General features: G+C 35.9%; 1 protein-coding gene across 1 annotated transcript in view; it reads left to right on the top strand.

The window, feature by feature from the left end:
- The window catches only part of GTF2A1 (general transcription factor IIA subunit 1), a 28,268-nt gene extending 14,798 nt beyond the window's left edge, over positions 1-13,470 (top strand). The window contains exons 6-9 of the mRNA XM_082761114.1: positions 67-200; positions 1,072-1,392; positions 4,703-4,792; positions 8,843-13,470. Of these exons, the coding sequence (XP_082617240.1) occupies positions 67-200; positions 1,072-1,392; positions 4,703-4,792; positions 8,843-8,950 (653 nt within the window). The 3' untranslated portion in view covers positions 8,951-13,470. The remainder of the gene's footprint in view (positions 1-66; positions 201-1,071; positions 1,393-4,702; positions 4,793-8,842) is intronic.
- The last annotated feature ends 3,880 nt before the right edge of the window (positions 13,471-17,350 follow it).

Genomic DNA, 17,350 nt, shown 5'->3' with positions numbered 1-17,350 from the left:
CGACAATAATTTTAAATGGTTATTTCTGCTCTTTGATTCATTTGATAATTATTTATCTTATTACAGGCCAGATCCTCCAAGTAGTTAGGACTGCAAATGGAGCTCAGTACATCATTCAACCACAGCAGCCAGTTGTTCTACAGCAGCAGGTCATACCACAAATGCAACCTGGTGGTGTACAAGCACCTGTTATACAGCAGGTAAAGAAAAAAAAAAAAAACTGAAAGTAGAAACCTTACAGTAATAATTAAGCAAGTTTGCATTTTTGCTGGGAAATTGAAATGGAGTACAAAGACAGAAATAATATATTGAAAAAAAATAAAGTTTCGTTCGTAAAAAGTTCTTAAAAATTAATAATTTTGAAATGTAGCTTTAAATGTCATTTTTATTCTTGCAAAATTCAGACTGGCCTAAGATTAAAATTGCTTTTGTGTGGCTCCAATGGCAATTATATGATGTGCATAATGTTAGTCTGTATCCTTTCACAAATGTGTTTATCAGTTAAAATGATTCTGTTACATAACACATAGAAGAAAATACCTTTTAAAAAAATACCTCCACGAAAAGCACAAAATCCCAAACTGGTCATTTTATTACTGAATCCAGTATGTTTCACCAGGATTTTTGTTCAGCTACAAGGTCAACTGTGCATCCAAATTTTGTTGGCATTGAATTTAGTCAGAGTTCTGCAGCTTAGACATGAATAACAATATGTATAGAGTTTAAAGTTGAGTGTTTTATGAAGAAGCTTAAAAAAATAGTATTTTATTTTAACTTAAACATTTCTTAACTGTGCTTAGAACTTGGGGTGATTATGGTAGTGCTAGCTACTAGTATGGAAAATGAAACAATAGGTTTTCTTTAGTTTAGCAATACAAAATGCAGAAAACGAATACCAAGTAGTGAGAGAAGCTGCTATTGAAGATTAAATTATCTGATATAGGTAGAGTATTAGTAACTTTTGTTTCTCTAATTAGTCCAAGTTGGACTGATGTGCTTTAATTGTTTAAAAGAGTAGCGTGGTACCTTGTTATGTTATCAGTCACTGTACTTGCAATGGTATTTCATCAGGTTTTGGCTCCTATCCCTGGAGGGATATCCCAGCAGACAGGAGTAATTATTCAGCCTCAGCAGATCCTGTTTACAGGAAATAAAACACAAGTCATACCTACAACAGTGGCAGCCCCTACACCAGCTCAAGCACAGATTCCTGCAGCTGGTCAGCAGCAACCACAACAGCAGCAGGCACAACCACAAGCACCACTTGTTCTCCAAGTTGATGGAGCAGGAGACACATCATCTGAAGAAGAGGAGGATGAGGAAGAAGACTATGATGATGATGAAGAGGAGGACAAAGAAAAAGATGGAGGTGAAGACGGCCAGGTTGAAGAGGTAAAATTAGTCCTAATTTATAAGATTGAAGCATGTCTCTATTTATTTATTTATTTATTTTTCTCAACAGTATTTGAAAGAAAATTATATACCACAAAAATTGTTATATTCCCATGTCCTGGTTTCAGCTGGGCTAGAGTTAATTTTCCTCCTAGTAGCTGGCATGGTGCTGTGTTTTGGATTGAGGATGAGGATAATGTTGATGACAAATGGATGTTTTAGTTGTTGCTGAGCAGTGCTTACACTAAGCCAAGCACTTTTCACTCCTCATACTGCCCTTCCAGTGAGGAGGCTGGGGGTGTGCAAGGAGCTGGGAGGGGACAGAACTGGCACAGCTGACCCAAACTGGCTGCAGAGATACCCCATACAATGATACGGTGTCATGCTGAACAATTATATGGAGTGGCTGGCCAGGGTTGGGGGGACTGCTGCTCGGGGATGGGCATCAGTCAGTGGGTGGTGAGCAATTGCATTGTGCATCACTTGCTTTGTATATTCTATTATTATTATTATTATCATTATCATCATTATCATCACTATTTCTCGTCCTTTTCTGTCTGATTAAACTGCCTTTATTTTAACTTGTGGGCTTTTTTTCCCCTCCTGATTCTTTCCCTGTCCCACTGGGGTGTGAGGGTAGTAAGCAAATGGCTCTGTGGTGCTTAGCTGCCTTCCGGGCTAAACCATAACAGTCTTTTAGTCTTACTTGAAAGAAAACTACATACCTCAAAGAATGTTACACTCCCATAATCTTGAGAATATCACTTCTATACTTGTACTTAATTTTCTTTATTTCCCATATTGAGGCTGTGGAAACTGTTGTTAGCAGAGCACCTTGAAATGCAGCTGGTGTGTGTAGGGTGGGAACAGCAAATACTGTTAATTATTATACCCTTCTGAAAACTTAAGTAGTATTTCTGATGCTATGGAAAGATCTGCCATGAAACCTTCACAAGCAAACAGAAGCAGTCAACTGCTTTTGGGACTGAGTGCATGTAACAGCAAGATGTTAGGAAGAATGACAAAAGGAGAGCATATTTTTAATACATTGAGGAGACAAATAACGTGGTCTGGCCTGTATCTTACTCACTGTGTAGTTGCTTTCTGTTGAACTAGAACGAGATCAAGAACTCAGATTATAAAACACCTTCTTAAAAGCGCTGACTTTATTAATCAATGATTAATAAAGTCAGGAGCAGGAGTGAATGTTCTTAATAACATTCTTGCTGCCTTCTTAACGCTGTGCTTAATTTAGACTTTGAATTTGCTTGGTTTTGAACTTGAGCCAGTGGTTCTTACCAGGTTTTGCTCTGTTACACCAAAAAACCACACAGAAAAAAAATCCTAATAAGCTAAAAGTACTTTTATTTCAGCTTCTGACAGGAAATTGAGCACTTCCTAAATCTGTCCCTAAAATGCATTTTGAATTATCAGATCACTTCCACAGTTTTCTGCAGCCGTTCCAATTATCTTAAGATATCATTTAAAATGCCAGCATGAGGAGCAGTTGTAGTATTTCACCATCTGTATCACCCATATATTATACTCAGATAAAACTTAATTTTTTTATTAAGGAGTTAAATCAGTTTTTCTGTGATACATTTACAGTGGTGTCAAACAGTATTTTTCTATTACAAGTTGAATCCACATCACCTTTTCCATTATTACTATCATTATTATTTCTCTTCCCTTTCTGTCCTATTAAATTGTCTTTATTTCAACTCATGAGCTTTTACTTCTTTTTCCCCTCCTGATTCTCTCCCCCATCTCATCGCCTCAATATGGGAAATGAAGAAACTGAAATACAGGGATAGAAGTGATATTCTCGAGAATTTGGGAATATAACGTTCTTTAAAGTATATAGTTCTCTTTCAAATCAAACACTAAGACTGCTGTGGTTTAACCCGGCAGGCAGCTAAGCACCAGCACTGATGTCAGTCTGAATGTGTTAAAAGTATAGGTCAACATGCTTAAATATCAATTGTTCTTTAATATTGTCTTAATGCTAGTGCTATTTTTTTATATGATAAGGCTTTATTATCAGCATGCCAGAGAGCCCCTGTTACTTTTGCTCCTGGTGTTCATCAGGAACTAGTTAATGAGTTGAGCAGTCCATTAAAAGTTTTTTAAGTCACTTAAATAGAACATTATTTTTGAAAGAAATTAGGACTTCTGGTTCACCTTTTTCTTCCCCCACTAGCATTTCCCTAGTATAGCTTACATATTTTGGGGCAGGTGGGAAGATGAGGATTACACAGAAGAGAAGCTGTTCTTTCTTAAGAAAAGCTTTCTTAAGAAAAGCTGTTCTGCTTTTATTAGTGGTTGTTTTAAACTTTCGAAATACTTGCTATTTAGTTGAGATGTGGGGGGGACACAAACCTCAGCTGTACTGTTCTCACCATACTGTAAAGAATTTAGTGCATCAGAATTCTGTTTTGTCAATACAAGCCTTCAAATGCTTGAGGAGAGGAGCAAGAAGGATCTGGAAGAGGAATGCAGTTTAGAAATGAGCTTTAACACAATCCTCTTAAGTACAAGTGGGAAGGCTATGCTGGGAAGAAAAAACTAGACTTGCAGTTCAGTAGTGATATTTCTAAGTATCCTCGTGATGCTATCTGGTTATCTTGTAAGACATGCACAGTAAAATAGTAAATAGAAACAGTAAAATGATAAAGGAAATAGCACAACTTAGAAAGGTTTGGAAGGTGGAGAAACCCTTGGTAGAAAGAGGAAAAAATGAAAGTAATTTTTAAGGAACTTGAAAATACTAGAACATCTAGAGAAATTATTTTTATGTATCTATGCAAGATCATCTTAAAAATAGCTTTTTTTCTCCCCTAAAAACTTCATGCTTTTGTTGAGGTCTTTTTCTGTTACATACATAACTAAGTCATGGAGTTTGTATTTCTAGTGGCATGCAGGGAGTGATGTGGGTAATGTTGCTTTTCCGCTGCTTAGAGGCTTTAAAAAATGAAAATCTGTACAATGATAGATTTTTTTTTAAATAAATGACATGCACCAGAACACTTAAAATAAAGAAGTAAGAATGTTTGTAGTACTAAGAGGTTACAGTGTCCAGAATCTGGCTTGATCATTGAAGTTGGGTACTGAAAGTGGTAATGACATCTCCTGAGTAATTGTCATGGAGGGGATAAAGGAAACAGACTTGATTTGTCCACTGGGAAGCCTAATACTTAATGTGTCAGATGTTTATTTAGGTGCATAGTTCATAGACAGACTGTAGCCTGATATGAGTAATCAAAGTAACAGTAATAACATTGCAGTGTAACTTTTCACACGTTTCTTCCAGGAGCCTCTTAACAGTGAAGATGATGTGAGTGATGAGGAAGGACAAGAACTGTTTGATACAGAAAATGTTGTTGTGTGCCAGTATGATAAGGTAAAACATAAATGTGAGAAATCTAATTTCTCTGTTCTTCCTATCAAGTCATAACTTCAAAGTGACACAAAAACATCTGTGTGACTGTCAAGTATAGATAGATCTGTAAAGATTATAACACGAACGTTAATGTAAGAACTAATAACTGTTTTTAAAACTCGTCTCAGTGAAAGGTGTTTTTTATTTTTTGATGGACTTGGTGGCAGTGAGGAAAGCTTAGAAAAGTTTGATTTTTTTTTTTTTTTTCTTTATCATGTCTGACTGATTTTTAAAAAAAGGTTAATCCTTTGGGCTCATGAGAAGTGAACTCTTGTAAGTTTTGTAGTTTGTTGTAGTCAGAAATGAAAATAGTAGTCATTAAGATTTAGACTTGTTAGAAAACTACCTACTGATCACTAAAAATGTTTCTTTGTGGTGACTAAATAGTCTTCAGAGGAACAATTCTTTATGTGCCCTGTTGGTTTTTTATTAAAAAAAAACAATATGGAATGCTTTTACTTATTTTGCTTTAAATTCCGCTGAACTATCCTGTCTTCCCTAGAATGACTAGTTTCTTTCTTTATATTTGCCCTGAAATATGTGAGGATACATTTATGTCTGGAATTTTTTTAAATTTGTCCAGAGGCTCTTGGCACTTTTTTATTGAAGTAGTACACAGAAAGATTATTCTATATGGATTTTCTTTCTTTGCCTGTGAGAGTTTACTTGCACTGTGAAGAATAAGGATCCTTTTTAAAGCAGAGAAAAGATTGTTGAAGAAAAAACCCTTCATTGCAAAGAATGACTTGAATATAAAATACTCAGTTATATCTGGATTCTACTTGTGCTTGTCATCAGATTGAGGAAAATAATATCTACATCCTAGCTGTCTTTCTCCTCTAGACGGTACTCTGGAATTGTTAGTTTCAAGGCAGTTCATGTGAGGGACCTTGGAATAGCAGTCAGAAAAGCTTATTGGGAGCTGCTAAAGCTGAGCAACAAGTACTATCTGAAATCCTCACCCTCTGCAAAATTAAGAACTTGAACTCAGTAGGGAAGTGTCCACTGTGAAGCCTCTAGTGCTCTGGAAACACTTCACTTAACAAACAACCATTCAGTTTGTTTTTCTAGAATACAAAACCAACAGCTCAGTTGTTCTGAACAAAGTTCTTTGTCTTGTACAACATACTGAGTCCTGCATCAGCTGATACAACAGGTGCATCTTGAACAGTGAGATGAGGGCGAACAGGTAGCAATGATGCTCACAGAGCACTCCACCGTCCTTGGTACCTTATATGAACATGGATCGTCGTATGCCTCCTCAGTCGTCTCTGTTTGAAATCAGAACTACACTTATAGTTGTTACTTGTACAGCTCTCCAAACATTTGGTTACTCTTTCTTTCATTCTCCAGAGGTATTTTATTCCTTTATATCCTTCTGTATCATATTTGATACAGGTGGGTAATGCTGTGGGAGGATCAGAGCTATTCAGTTACAGTTGAACCTTCCATTTATTAAGTGGAGCAACAGTGTCCTGTAGTATTTCACGTGTGCTTTTGACCTCAGTGGACACAGAGCTGACGTTTTTATAGAAAAGTCTTTTGGAACACTGGAATTTCATTCCTGAGTTGTAACTGTCCACTCAAACCTATCATTTTTTTCTACCAGTGCAATTGTTTTTTCATCATTACAGCCTTCCATATACATTGAATGTCACCATTGTTTTGTTACACAATGAGTTAGGACAGTGATGTCGTTCTGCAGCTCTTTGGTAACCATTCTTCTCTGTATGATCAGTGATGTTTTGTCATTTTTTGGATGATTTGTGAATTCTTAAACTATGCACACTTCAGCCAGCCCAAATACCTTTTGGAATAATCTCATTTCACTGTAGTAACCGTGTTCTTGGTTTCTCATGTTTTACCAATTTATCAGAGGACCTTCCTGCTTACCTTATGGCAACTCAAAAGTTTCTGATGAGAGATTTGTGTTGAGTGCCATTTGGAAGTGCAGGTACACTATATAAGACAGGCTTTTTCTTGTTAGCTTCTTTGCTGATTCCAGTAACATAGCTTAAAATGACCACAGAGCAGACAATAGTACTAGTGATTGTTTGAGTACTGTAGTTCTTCAGCATTAATAATAAATGATGAGACTTCTCGATGAAACTTGAAAAATTGCAATGGGGTTATCTTGATTTTTATATGCCTTTTGTAAAATTTCCTAAACTCTTTTTTTAAGAGTGCTTAATGACACTTTAGTTTAATCTGGTGTAGTTTACAATGACTTTTCTCTTTTGGACAGCATTTCAGCTTTCTGAGAGATCCTTGCTTTCTTTGAATATCTGGTTGTCCTGCAGCTTAATAGTACTGGTGATCTTCTGCTCTGTGTTTACAGTATGCTTTCTTTTGAAAAAAACATACAAAAACTCTTCTGCCTTTAGACTGAATTTTGATCAGTTTCTTTTAGTTTTAAATTAAACATAAGAACACAAATTTACATATACGGCATTGTAGGGTGTTCATTGCCAACTTACTAGCCCAGGGAAAATGCTTGTCTTGTGTTTTTGCTGTCAGTTCTGGTGATGTTTTCTAACTGAAGCCCTTAGTTCACTGTCTTGGACTTAAAAGACAGTTCTGTGTTCTGTGGGGTCCTGAATTAGCTTCTTCATGAAGTAGGACTGGACTTTACAGTACCTAGAACAGCCCCAGTGTGCTGCACATCGACCTTTACTCAGAAGGCATAAGATAATTGAAATCTACTCTTGGTAGTAGTAGTGCTTCTAGTAGTACCAGTAGTACTTAACTACTATTTCATGTCCTTGTATGTTTTCTGATCTTGACCGCATGGGTCATCTGCTTCCTTTAGTCAGGTACTACTGGTTTGGGAATAGGCACTAAGAAATAAGAGTAACTTCTGCATGAATGTATTTGTAAAGTGAACGGGAATAAAGCTGTTGTTTTATTCTTTCTATTATTCTGTGGTAATTGGAATATATATTATAATGTGAATATCCATTATGTCACAGACTGTCATGATAGGGACTCGATGTAGATGAGGAATGGAATGAATGTCTTCATTTTTTTTTTTTTCTATCTCAGTCTTTTTTGGGCTGATGCAGATAGTTGGACTAATCTGACAGAATAATTGTCAAAAATTTCTTTTATACACACCTTAAATGTCTAATATTTTAGCTAGGAAGGCTGTAGTTTAAAGTTGCAGCTAGAATCGTTTTGAACATTCAGCTTCATTCCATCATCTCGATCTGGAGATCTTACATTCCTCACCTTACACTTTGAGAAGAGAATTGGAACATAAATCATATAAAATGACCTACCATTGAGGAGAAAGCATACAATATAAGATCAGTGCATATATATGTTATCAGCTATATCATCTTGTGCATTTTCTACTGTGGAGGATTTCAGGCTGAAAAATCTTGTAAATAATCTTTTGCCTTTTAACCAGTACTTAACATTCCAAATCCCAGAGTCAAACTCTAATGTTATAAATTGAAAGTTGAGTATGTTAACTGTTTGTACATAAAGTAAACAAACCATTTAGCAAGCAAAATGGAATTTAGACAAGAGATGCAAAGAATTAACTAAGTGGTTGACTCTTTCAGGACTAGTTTAAAACTTTAGTCTTTGTTATGGTGGTTGAAATAAGAATATCTGGCTTTCAAGTGGAGTTTCATGTAACAAAAATAATTTAATCATATGAAAGCAGCAGAAGTGAATATATACTTTTCCTTTTTCCATTTCAGCCACATCTGAAAATGTTCTGAGTGCTTTGGATTTTACAATGTCTTTGTGGTTGCATTGTTTCTCATCAGTTGCTGTAAGAGTTTTCCCTGGTTTAAAAAATGGAAGCTAAAAATGCTGCTAGATGCATCATTACGCTTTTTTTTTCGTAGTTAAATGCAGAATTGATTTTTTGAGATGTTTATAGCAATCTAGTAATGTGTGTCTAATTGTTATTTTCATTTTTCTTGCCTGTATAATGTACTTTATGTATTACTACACATTTCTGACGCAGAGTAATACTTCAACTTTTTTCCCTATTTTTAGATCCATAGAAGTAAAAACAAATGGAAATTTCATCTCAAAGATGGCATCATGAATCTTAATGGAAGAGATTATGTATTTTCCAAAGCCATTGGGGATGCAGAATGGTGAAGTTTTTAAAACAAACAAAACAAAACAAAAAAACTCCCTGTAAAAGGAAAAAAATCAAAAGCAGGAAAGGTTGAGACTTGGACTTATACTCCAACCAAAATGTGTATCTGCACATCAGAAATAAAGCATAAACAAAAGTATTGGAACAAAGGTAAAATGTGGCAACAAAGACACTACTTCAGATGAGCAAGCCATGGACTGTAGCAGCTATAGCATTGTCTGGGAGCTGGTTTTGTGTGTTAGGAATACCTTAATTATCAATTCTACATACAGGTACCTACAGCTGGTATTTAGCATGTAAGGCTTTGTCCCCCCTTCTTCCCTTGGTTTAAGATTTTAAAATACTTCTTCCACTGATTGAAGGAACTCTTCCCTTTGATAGATTATTAATCTGAAAATGCTTATTGTGTGTACAAATCTTTGCTTTGAACACTTCCTTTTGGTAGTGAGGATGGTCAGAATGTTACTTAACTGCGCGCAAGCTTTGTACAGAAGGGTAAGAATTAAGGTGTTAAATTTTAAATAACTTGTATAAGGAAAATATTTTTAATTCTGATATGCTCATTAATTATAATATCTATTTGTTGTTTTCAGTTCAGTTCCCCATAAACAAGTTGTTGTTCCTAGCAATTATAAAATGGTAAAATGATCATTTATATTTCAAAATTATTTTATGTGAGTGATACCTTTCATTTGGGGCTGTATTTTTTTTTAAATACTAAGCACCTGTAGCTCTGGGTTCCCCCGTCCCAAAGTCAGACTGCTTAACTTTTAAACTATATTCTTGCTGTTTGGTGGTGGTTCAGCATCATTGAACTGAAATGAATAGTACAATTTTCATTGACTTTTTAAAAATGCTTTGGAGAGCTTTTGAATCAGATGTGTAGATAATCACATAATAGATTTAATTCCTTTACCTACTTACTACATCTGTAGTTCAGACATCCACAAATAATTGAACAGAACACAAGAATGACTAAATTTTTAATACAGAAAGTAACATAAAAATTCTAACATCCTGACTGCAACTCTGTTAATCAAAGATCAGCTTTACTGAAAAGTATAGCCATAAGTTACCTGCAGCAGTTAATCTCTCTAAAGTTTCCAGGTGGCATATAGTTTCATGAAAAGAGCTGCACAGCTTTAGAGAACACAAATTTTTTTAAAGCATCCTTAAACTGACTTGGTAACAGAAAATCGAACAGTTGGATGCACTAAATCTTGTGTAGCGACTTTCTCTTTTCCAAAGGTATGATTTTTTATTTTTATTTTTCCCCTTGGTGTGTGTGTGTGAAAAGCAACAACGTTGCTCCCCCGTGGTTCCCCTCGTCCTGAGAACTTGAACACCTTTTCTTTATGCATAGGTTATTCTTGTAAACCCTGCTTCCAGAAATGGAGTTACTTTTGGATGAGGAGAGGGAATGGGCATTATACTTACAAAACTGTTGAGGAGGGAATGTTCGTGTGGCTCACCATTTCAAAAAAATGTCTTTCGCTGGGTGCTTGGGAAGGCAATGAAATGGACAACAGCAAAGATGATTTTAAATAAATTGGGGAAGACTTACAGAAGCAGACATTTGATCATGAGTTCTGACCTTATTTTTAATCTTGAGAGTGAAACTTACTAAACGTAATTTAACAAAGTCACAAGTGTATTTTGGCAGTATATAAGCACTGCCCTAATTTTCATTTTGATTTACTTGCTTTCAGGTGTGTTCATTCATAGTCTAAATAGTATGTAAAAGAAACCAACAAAGAAACTCCAAATACATTGCAAGGAGTGTTTTTTTTTGCTGTGATTTTGTACACCTGTGCTCTCATTGATAAAGACTAAAACTGCCTGTAGGCCATGTCTAGAGCCATGTGGTTGTTAGTAAGTTATCTACATACATAAGCTTTATGATAAGTTAATCGGTATTTTTTCTAATTCATTCTTAAGTAATGTCACCATCATTCAGAGTGTGTTTGTGGCTCAGGGCATCAAGGTATGTCAAACTGGTGTTTGCTTTCTTCCGAACGAAGCAGATATTTTATTATTTTATTTTTACCACTGTTGACACTTCTATGTACAACTGCAATGAAGTGAATAATTTACCAACTAATACCTTCCCTCACCTTTTCCGTATCTGTTTCCAGTGAGTCTTAAGTAATGGGCTTCAGAAGAATTCCCATAACACTGCACAACCAAACAAACAAAGGAAAAAAATCACTTTTTTTTTTTTTTTAATAGATCCCTGTTTATGCTACTGGAACCCAGATTATGTGGACAACACTTTATTTTCATACATCTTAGTCATTTTTTCACCCACATATGCGTACTAGAAGCTGCATAGCCTTTTAATTTATTTTGAAGGGATAGCAGAACATTACAGGTAACTTAAGCTTATACTATTCTAAAGGATGTATGAAGCTGTCTGAACTTGCACAGTCTCTTGCAAGCTAATTGTATGCTATGCTTTTCAGATGAGAAATTTTGTCTTCAAATACAGTACCTGTGAAACTTTATGAAAGCCAGTCAGACATGAACATACCAAACTGTGCTCTTATTGCTACATCAAGTGTTCCTTTTTTAACTCAAAAAGCATGTTTTAATTTTATTTTATTGTAGCAGCTTGCTGTAAGAATGTAGTTTGCTTAATTTTACTATTGTACTTGAATTTTAATCATGGTTTTAACAATGTAACTGAACAGACCATTTCACTAGGTTCCACAGAAACCATTCCTTTCAGAGGGCAAGGGATTCCCATGTTCATAGTTCATAAATTTTTGTTTCCTTTGAAATATTTTTTGTTGCTGATTTTTTTTCTTTCAAATAGTTCAGTATTATGGAAACAATTAATGATTTCAAGAGGGCTTATGTTAAAATTTGCACAGATAATGGAGCACCTTTTTATGACGGAAAAAATGGGGAAAGATACCTTCATAATTATAACCATGATGGCTGATGGAAACTTGCAGAGCAACTGGGCAAAATTGGGAGTCTTGTGCCTTTTCAGTTTCAGCAGAATACCTGTTTTGCCAGTATATATATTTTTTTTTAATTTTTTTTGGATTCCCAAGAGAGTAAATTTCCTGCAGTGCTTCAATCAAAAAAAGCAACTTTTTTGCTCTAATTCTGTTGGGTTCTAGTGTGTGCAATCATTTAAAAACATCTAAGTTGAAAACAAATGGAAATATGTTTTCTGTTAAGGAGATGATAGATAATTTAGTTGCGTAAGGAACTTTATATTGGACTATTTAAATAAAATTGTGATTTTATTCCCCCTGAGTTGCTGGTTAGTGACAAGATTTCTTTGAGGCTTCATACTCCTCGTTCCCTCATTGTACTCACAAGTTGCATTTGAGCATCATTCAATTTCCTAAACACAATTTGAAGTGATAATTGTGGTCTGAGTTAGTTTCCAAGAACATGATACATGATTCTGAAGCACAGTTTCTAGAAAAGTGCAAAGAGCATGTTTTATCATGTAACAGGTTTTTTACAAATGTTTTTCTATTTCTGCTGCAGAATAGGAGTGTTAAAAGTGAATTTCGTTGTCTGTGAAAATAATTCTACCACTTGACAGTTAGCAGTAATTACGTCACTGTAAAACATTAGCAGAGGAAAATTTCTTAATTCCAGTGGAGCAGTTAGAGACCTTGTTAACTAAAGTTCATTTTGATTCAGTCTCCTCAAATTGTTTAAAAAAAAATAAAAATTTAAAAACAAAATGGGAAAAGCCAAAATTCCTCCCAAAGCAAAAGCTTCCTAATCAAATGCAATAAGACATCGTTCAGGAGGTGAAGAGCAGTTTTAGGATAATGTGCACTGGTTGACACTGGGCTGCTTTACACAGCGTCGTGGGGTTTGTTGTGTGCCGCACCCCCATCCACACACACCCAACTGAAATTAGAGTTCTCAGACTTGGAGAGTAATGACTATAAAAGACGAAGAAACTTGCACATTGTTTTGTATTGGTGTCTGGCATCTAGAGTCTTGTTTTCCCATTGCTGTGATTGGGTGGGAAATGTGTAAAAAAACAGTCCATTGGTTTCCCTGTTGTCTACTTTTTTTTTTTTTTAGGGAGTTCATGCAGTGTGTCTTTTAATTATTATTTGGTGGATTTGACATTGTGGAACAAAAGGAGTTTGTTTGTTTGTTTGTTTGTTTTTAACAGGATGAACTACCTTGGGTTAGCTATATGTACAGTCATCCAATGAGACATGTTCCAGAGTGCATAGGGTACCAATAGAATATGGAGTGGGGGAATATCCTTTTTTGCTGTTCTGAGCTACTATTGTCAACTGCTGTTGTACATATACTGTTATGTGTAAGGGGGTAAATATATTTATTATGTTTGTAAAATTCATTCTGTACAATTGCAGATCAAGGTTGCTCCTCTGTGATATACAGGATATTATGTTTCAAAGGCCATGCTTGGAATACAATTAGAGAACTTAGTATTTTGATGTACTAAGACCTATTTTAAGTTTAATATTTTGCCTTTGCAAAAACTTTAATTAAAGATGTTATTTAAAAATGTTTGCCACTTCATTTACTATCTTGCATGTGCATTTGTTTTATACACAATGTTTAATGTTTATCACTGTAATAACAATGAAGATTCTGAATTTATTTTTTTCACAAGAGTAACTTCTCTGTCACCTACTTGTTGAGTTTGCTTTGTAGGCTTTCTATTTAAAATAATCAGAATGTCATAAAAAGTCACATTTTAATCTTGGTGCCAGACATCTGTATTTATTTAAGAATTACTGCCCTGTGGTAACTGGAGACTCGCGTCTTGAGACAAGATTGGTGTATGATCTGCAGTGTTAGTCCTGTAAATGAAAATGCAGGACTACCGCAAATAAAATACCCAGTTGTTGGAGGAGAGCAGGATAAGCAGAAAGGTTTTGGCAGTGACACAGATTGACAGAATAGCTTTCTAGTGTGAGCAGGTGACATCTTAGTTTTGGATAGTCTGAAAAACCATACTGTTTTTTTGTCTTATTTACTATTTTCTAAAGGATTTTGAGATGATTCATAAGAAGTATCAGAAATTATGATATTTATTTAGTCCTATCACTGCTATCTGAGTTTGCATACTATGTAAGAAAAAAATAAATTGGAAAAATCACCTGTAGTTTTGGCCAAAATAATTTCAAAAGGACACCAAAAAGGGGATGAAAAGCAGAACAGTGACAAATTAGTAGCAGCCTCAAGTTAAAAAAAACAAAACAAAACCCAAGCTGTTTTCATCCCTTAAAGATAAAAGCATTACTGTTGTGAATGTTAACTGTGCTCACCCAGCTGTGCATGAGCAAAGTATTTCAGGGGTGGTTATTTGCCAACTCAAACGTATTTAAAATACCAGATTTTTTCTAATTGATTTCTTTATGGCTTTATTCTTTAACTGCTGAAGTAAGAGAGGATAAGGGGTCTTAGGATAGCATTTAATGTATCCCCATTTGATCTCAATTAGATACCATTCTTACAACGTACAGTTTTATAACTGTGTTACCTTTGGAGTCTGGGTTTTGCATTGTTTTTTGAAGTAGGGCTTTCATTTGAAGCCTGGCTGAAGACTAAATCTTGCTGCTTATTGTCAGAGCAGTCTCTGTCAGTCTTTTTTTTTCCAAAGTGTTTTTTCACCACTAATGGGATTATGCCAACACCACTCTAATCCTTCCAGATGTAATGACATCTGTCGTTCAACTGCAGTTCGTTTCACTGTACTATTTTTTACCTTCATTGTGGATATCTAAAAATCACAGAAGTATATTTATAACAAATTATTTCTTAGAGTGAAGACTTTTATGGTAATTTTGATGTGAAATGCCTGTACAATTAAATCTTTTTACATGGTGTAAACATGCATGTACTTGGTTAACTTTAAGGGCAATCTGAAATAACAAGGTAATGCATAGAGATGAAGTGCTGAAAATACACTTTGCTTTCCAAGTCGTACTGAGTGACCCATCCACTCCCATAGTTAAAATCCCCTCTCTGGAGATGGATGCTGGTCGGCCGGTATTTTAAAGTGCCTTTTAGTGATATTATTTCTTAAAAATACAACTGGGTGTATTTGGTTTATACTTTCTTGTTTTAGTTTTTGTTCTTAGTTCAGTTTTGTACAAGAAATTGTAAACAGTAAGTGTTCTATTCGGACAAGTGTATTTCAATAACAAATTCAAAACAAAGCTATTGATAAATTGTAAAACAAAAAATCTTGATACACAAACTTATGTGGACACACAATTGTGTCATGTTAGAAATGCTTTTCTTTTGCTAGAGGTACCAAATGAAGCAGAACTGCACTGCAGACAAGCCCTCCAGACACCCGAACAGAAGACGTGTTTGGAATCAGCAGCTGGGATGCTGCTTTTCAAGCTGCAGGAGTCAGTGCAGGAGCTGGCAGGATTTAATGTCAAGGTAAAGAAAACTCCTACCTAGCAGGCATAAGATGATGATGGAGACAATGGTTTGGACTATCAAAACAAGGAAGGCAATCTGTTCTACCAAACCACCTTGCTTCCTGATTTTTCCAAAGGCTTGTTCCCGTTTCTCCTAGGAATCCTGCTGCAAGGTCCCTGCAGATAGGGCTCCTCCACATGTCCTGCCTGACCAGTGCCTGAGGACTTCATGCAGACTTTTCCCCTCAGAGGAACCAGCAAACTCCAGGTGGGCTGCCCTGATTCAGCAGGTAATGTTTTCTGAGAAATACGGTGTTCTAGGGAGTACAGCACTTCTGAAAATGATACATGGCAGAATTCACCCTGCAAAACTTCTGTTAGTAGATTTTGTTCTGTTTTGGGCTGCTCGTTTCTGAGAAAATTTTTGCAGGATGGAAGTTCTTTCCTTCTGGGCTTACCTTGTCAAAACTTTTAACAAGACGAAAAGGTTTGTACTGGGAATAAGATTTCTGATGCACTGTTCTCTGTGACCTGAATTTGGCTGATTTCAGCAAATAGTTTTAATCTTAAAACACTAAAGCAGCAGCTAGTAAAATTTCCCATATATATGGAGAGTTAACACATTGCTTGATAAGTGTGGTGATGCAATACTAATGCTAAAAGCTGTTCAGTTAAAGAAGAAATGTATTTGCTTTGCAGCCACTTCTGCATTTATCGCTAGTTGATTTTGGAAGGGAGCAGAGAGGAAGTGAAGCAATGCTTAAGAGATCAAATTGCTCTTAATGTATATATATAGAATAACTTCTGGCTTTCATTTTCTGTTCCAAATTGTTCTGTTCATACCTTTTGCAGCTTTCTATAATTTCTCCCTGAGGTGGCTGTGTGTATGTTGCCATGTAGCTTAAATCAGTTCTAGACAATAGGTACGTGGAAAATGTAAAGTACTTCATATATGGCACAGGATTTCTGCTGTGGTAAGGGAAAGAGTCATAAAGAGACTCGGGAAGGAGGAAACTGAGAGAACACAGGATAAGGGTAAGGTAGCAAGACTTTTTACAAAATCTGAGAGAGTGCAAACATGCTTAGTGGTAGGGAGAGAAGTGTAAGTAAGGAACAAAAACCTGTTTTTTTTTTTCCAGGACTTTTCTTGGGAAAGTGCATCTGCCAGTGCGTCAGCCACCCATTCCAATTCTCTTTTACCACGATATACCTCGTTGCTGGGTTTAATTGGAAGTCTGCAGCTAGCTACAAAGAATTGTTCTGCTGTTTCCCCAGTTCCCTCTAGGCAGCAGCAGTAACCCACCTATGATTTAGGGAATTATTTGACTACAGTCAGCCTACAAACAGCACTGTAGGTGCAGCACAAATACAGTCGTCTTGCTGCTTAGTATTTCAGTGCTATCCTGTATGTGCCAGTTAGCAGTGAGCCATGGAGAAGACAGACAAATAGAGCCTTAGAAATTCGAGTGATAGTTTTTTTTTGTTAAAACCCACATTACTGCTTGGATTTTTTGTTGCAGTTTGCCTTCACGTAAGGCAGGGAGTACTGTCATTTTCCCTCACAGTTACGCTTTTCAAGGAAAAGCCACTGTCATTTCAGCTGTAAGACAACCAGCATGGGTTTCATAGTCTAGCCAGTTAACAGCGCCAGTGTTGGCAACAGGAAGGCAGCAAAGTAGTTCTTTAAAAAAGTATCACAATATATATACAAGGAGCAGTCCTATCCCACTGTAATGACTGTTTAGTGGGCTCTTAGATACACATTATGAATGAAGTTGATGTTCACAGCAGAAAAAAAAAAAAAAAAAAGCTCTTCAAAAAAAAGAAAAATAGAGAACCAAAGGGTTCTCTATTTGTCCTCACCACAGCTGCATAGTGAACGTCTGAGAACCAAAATGAGCGTGCTTTTCTTTACCTAATGCATTAACAAAGCTCTGTAAGCTTCGGCTAAACCACACAGATGCACAACAGTAAAGATGTGGCTTCAGGTGGCCACACATACAGGGC

This window comes from Aythya marila (assembly GCF_965140915.1).
Source record: "Aythya marila genome assembly, chromosome: 5".
Taxonomy (NCBI): domain Eukaryota; kingdom Metazoa; phylum Chordata; class Aves; order Anseriformes; family Anatidae; genus Aythya; species Aythya marila.
Note: the sequence above shows the minus strand (reverse complement) of the source record. Positions and strands in the feature narration are given on the sequence as shown.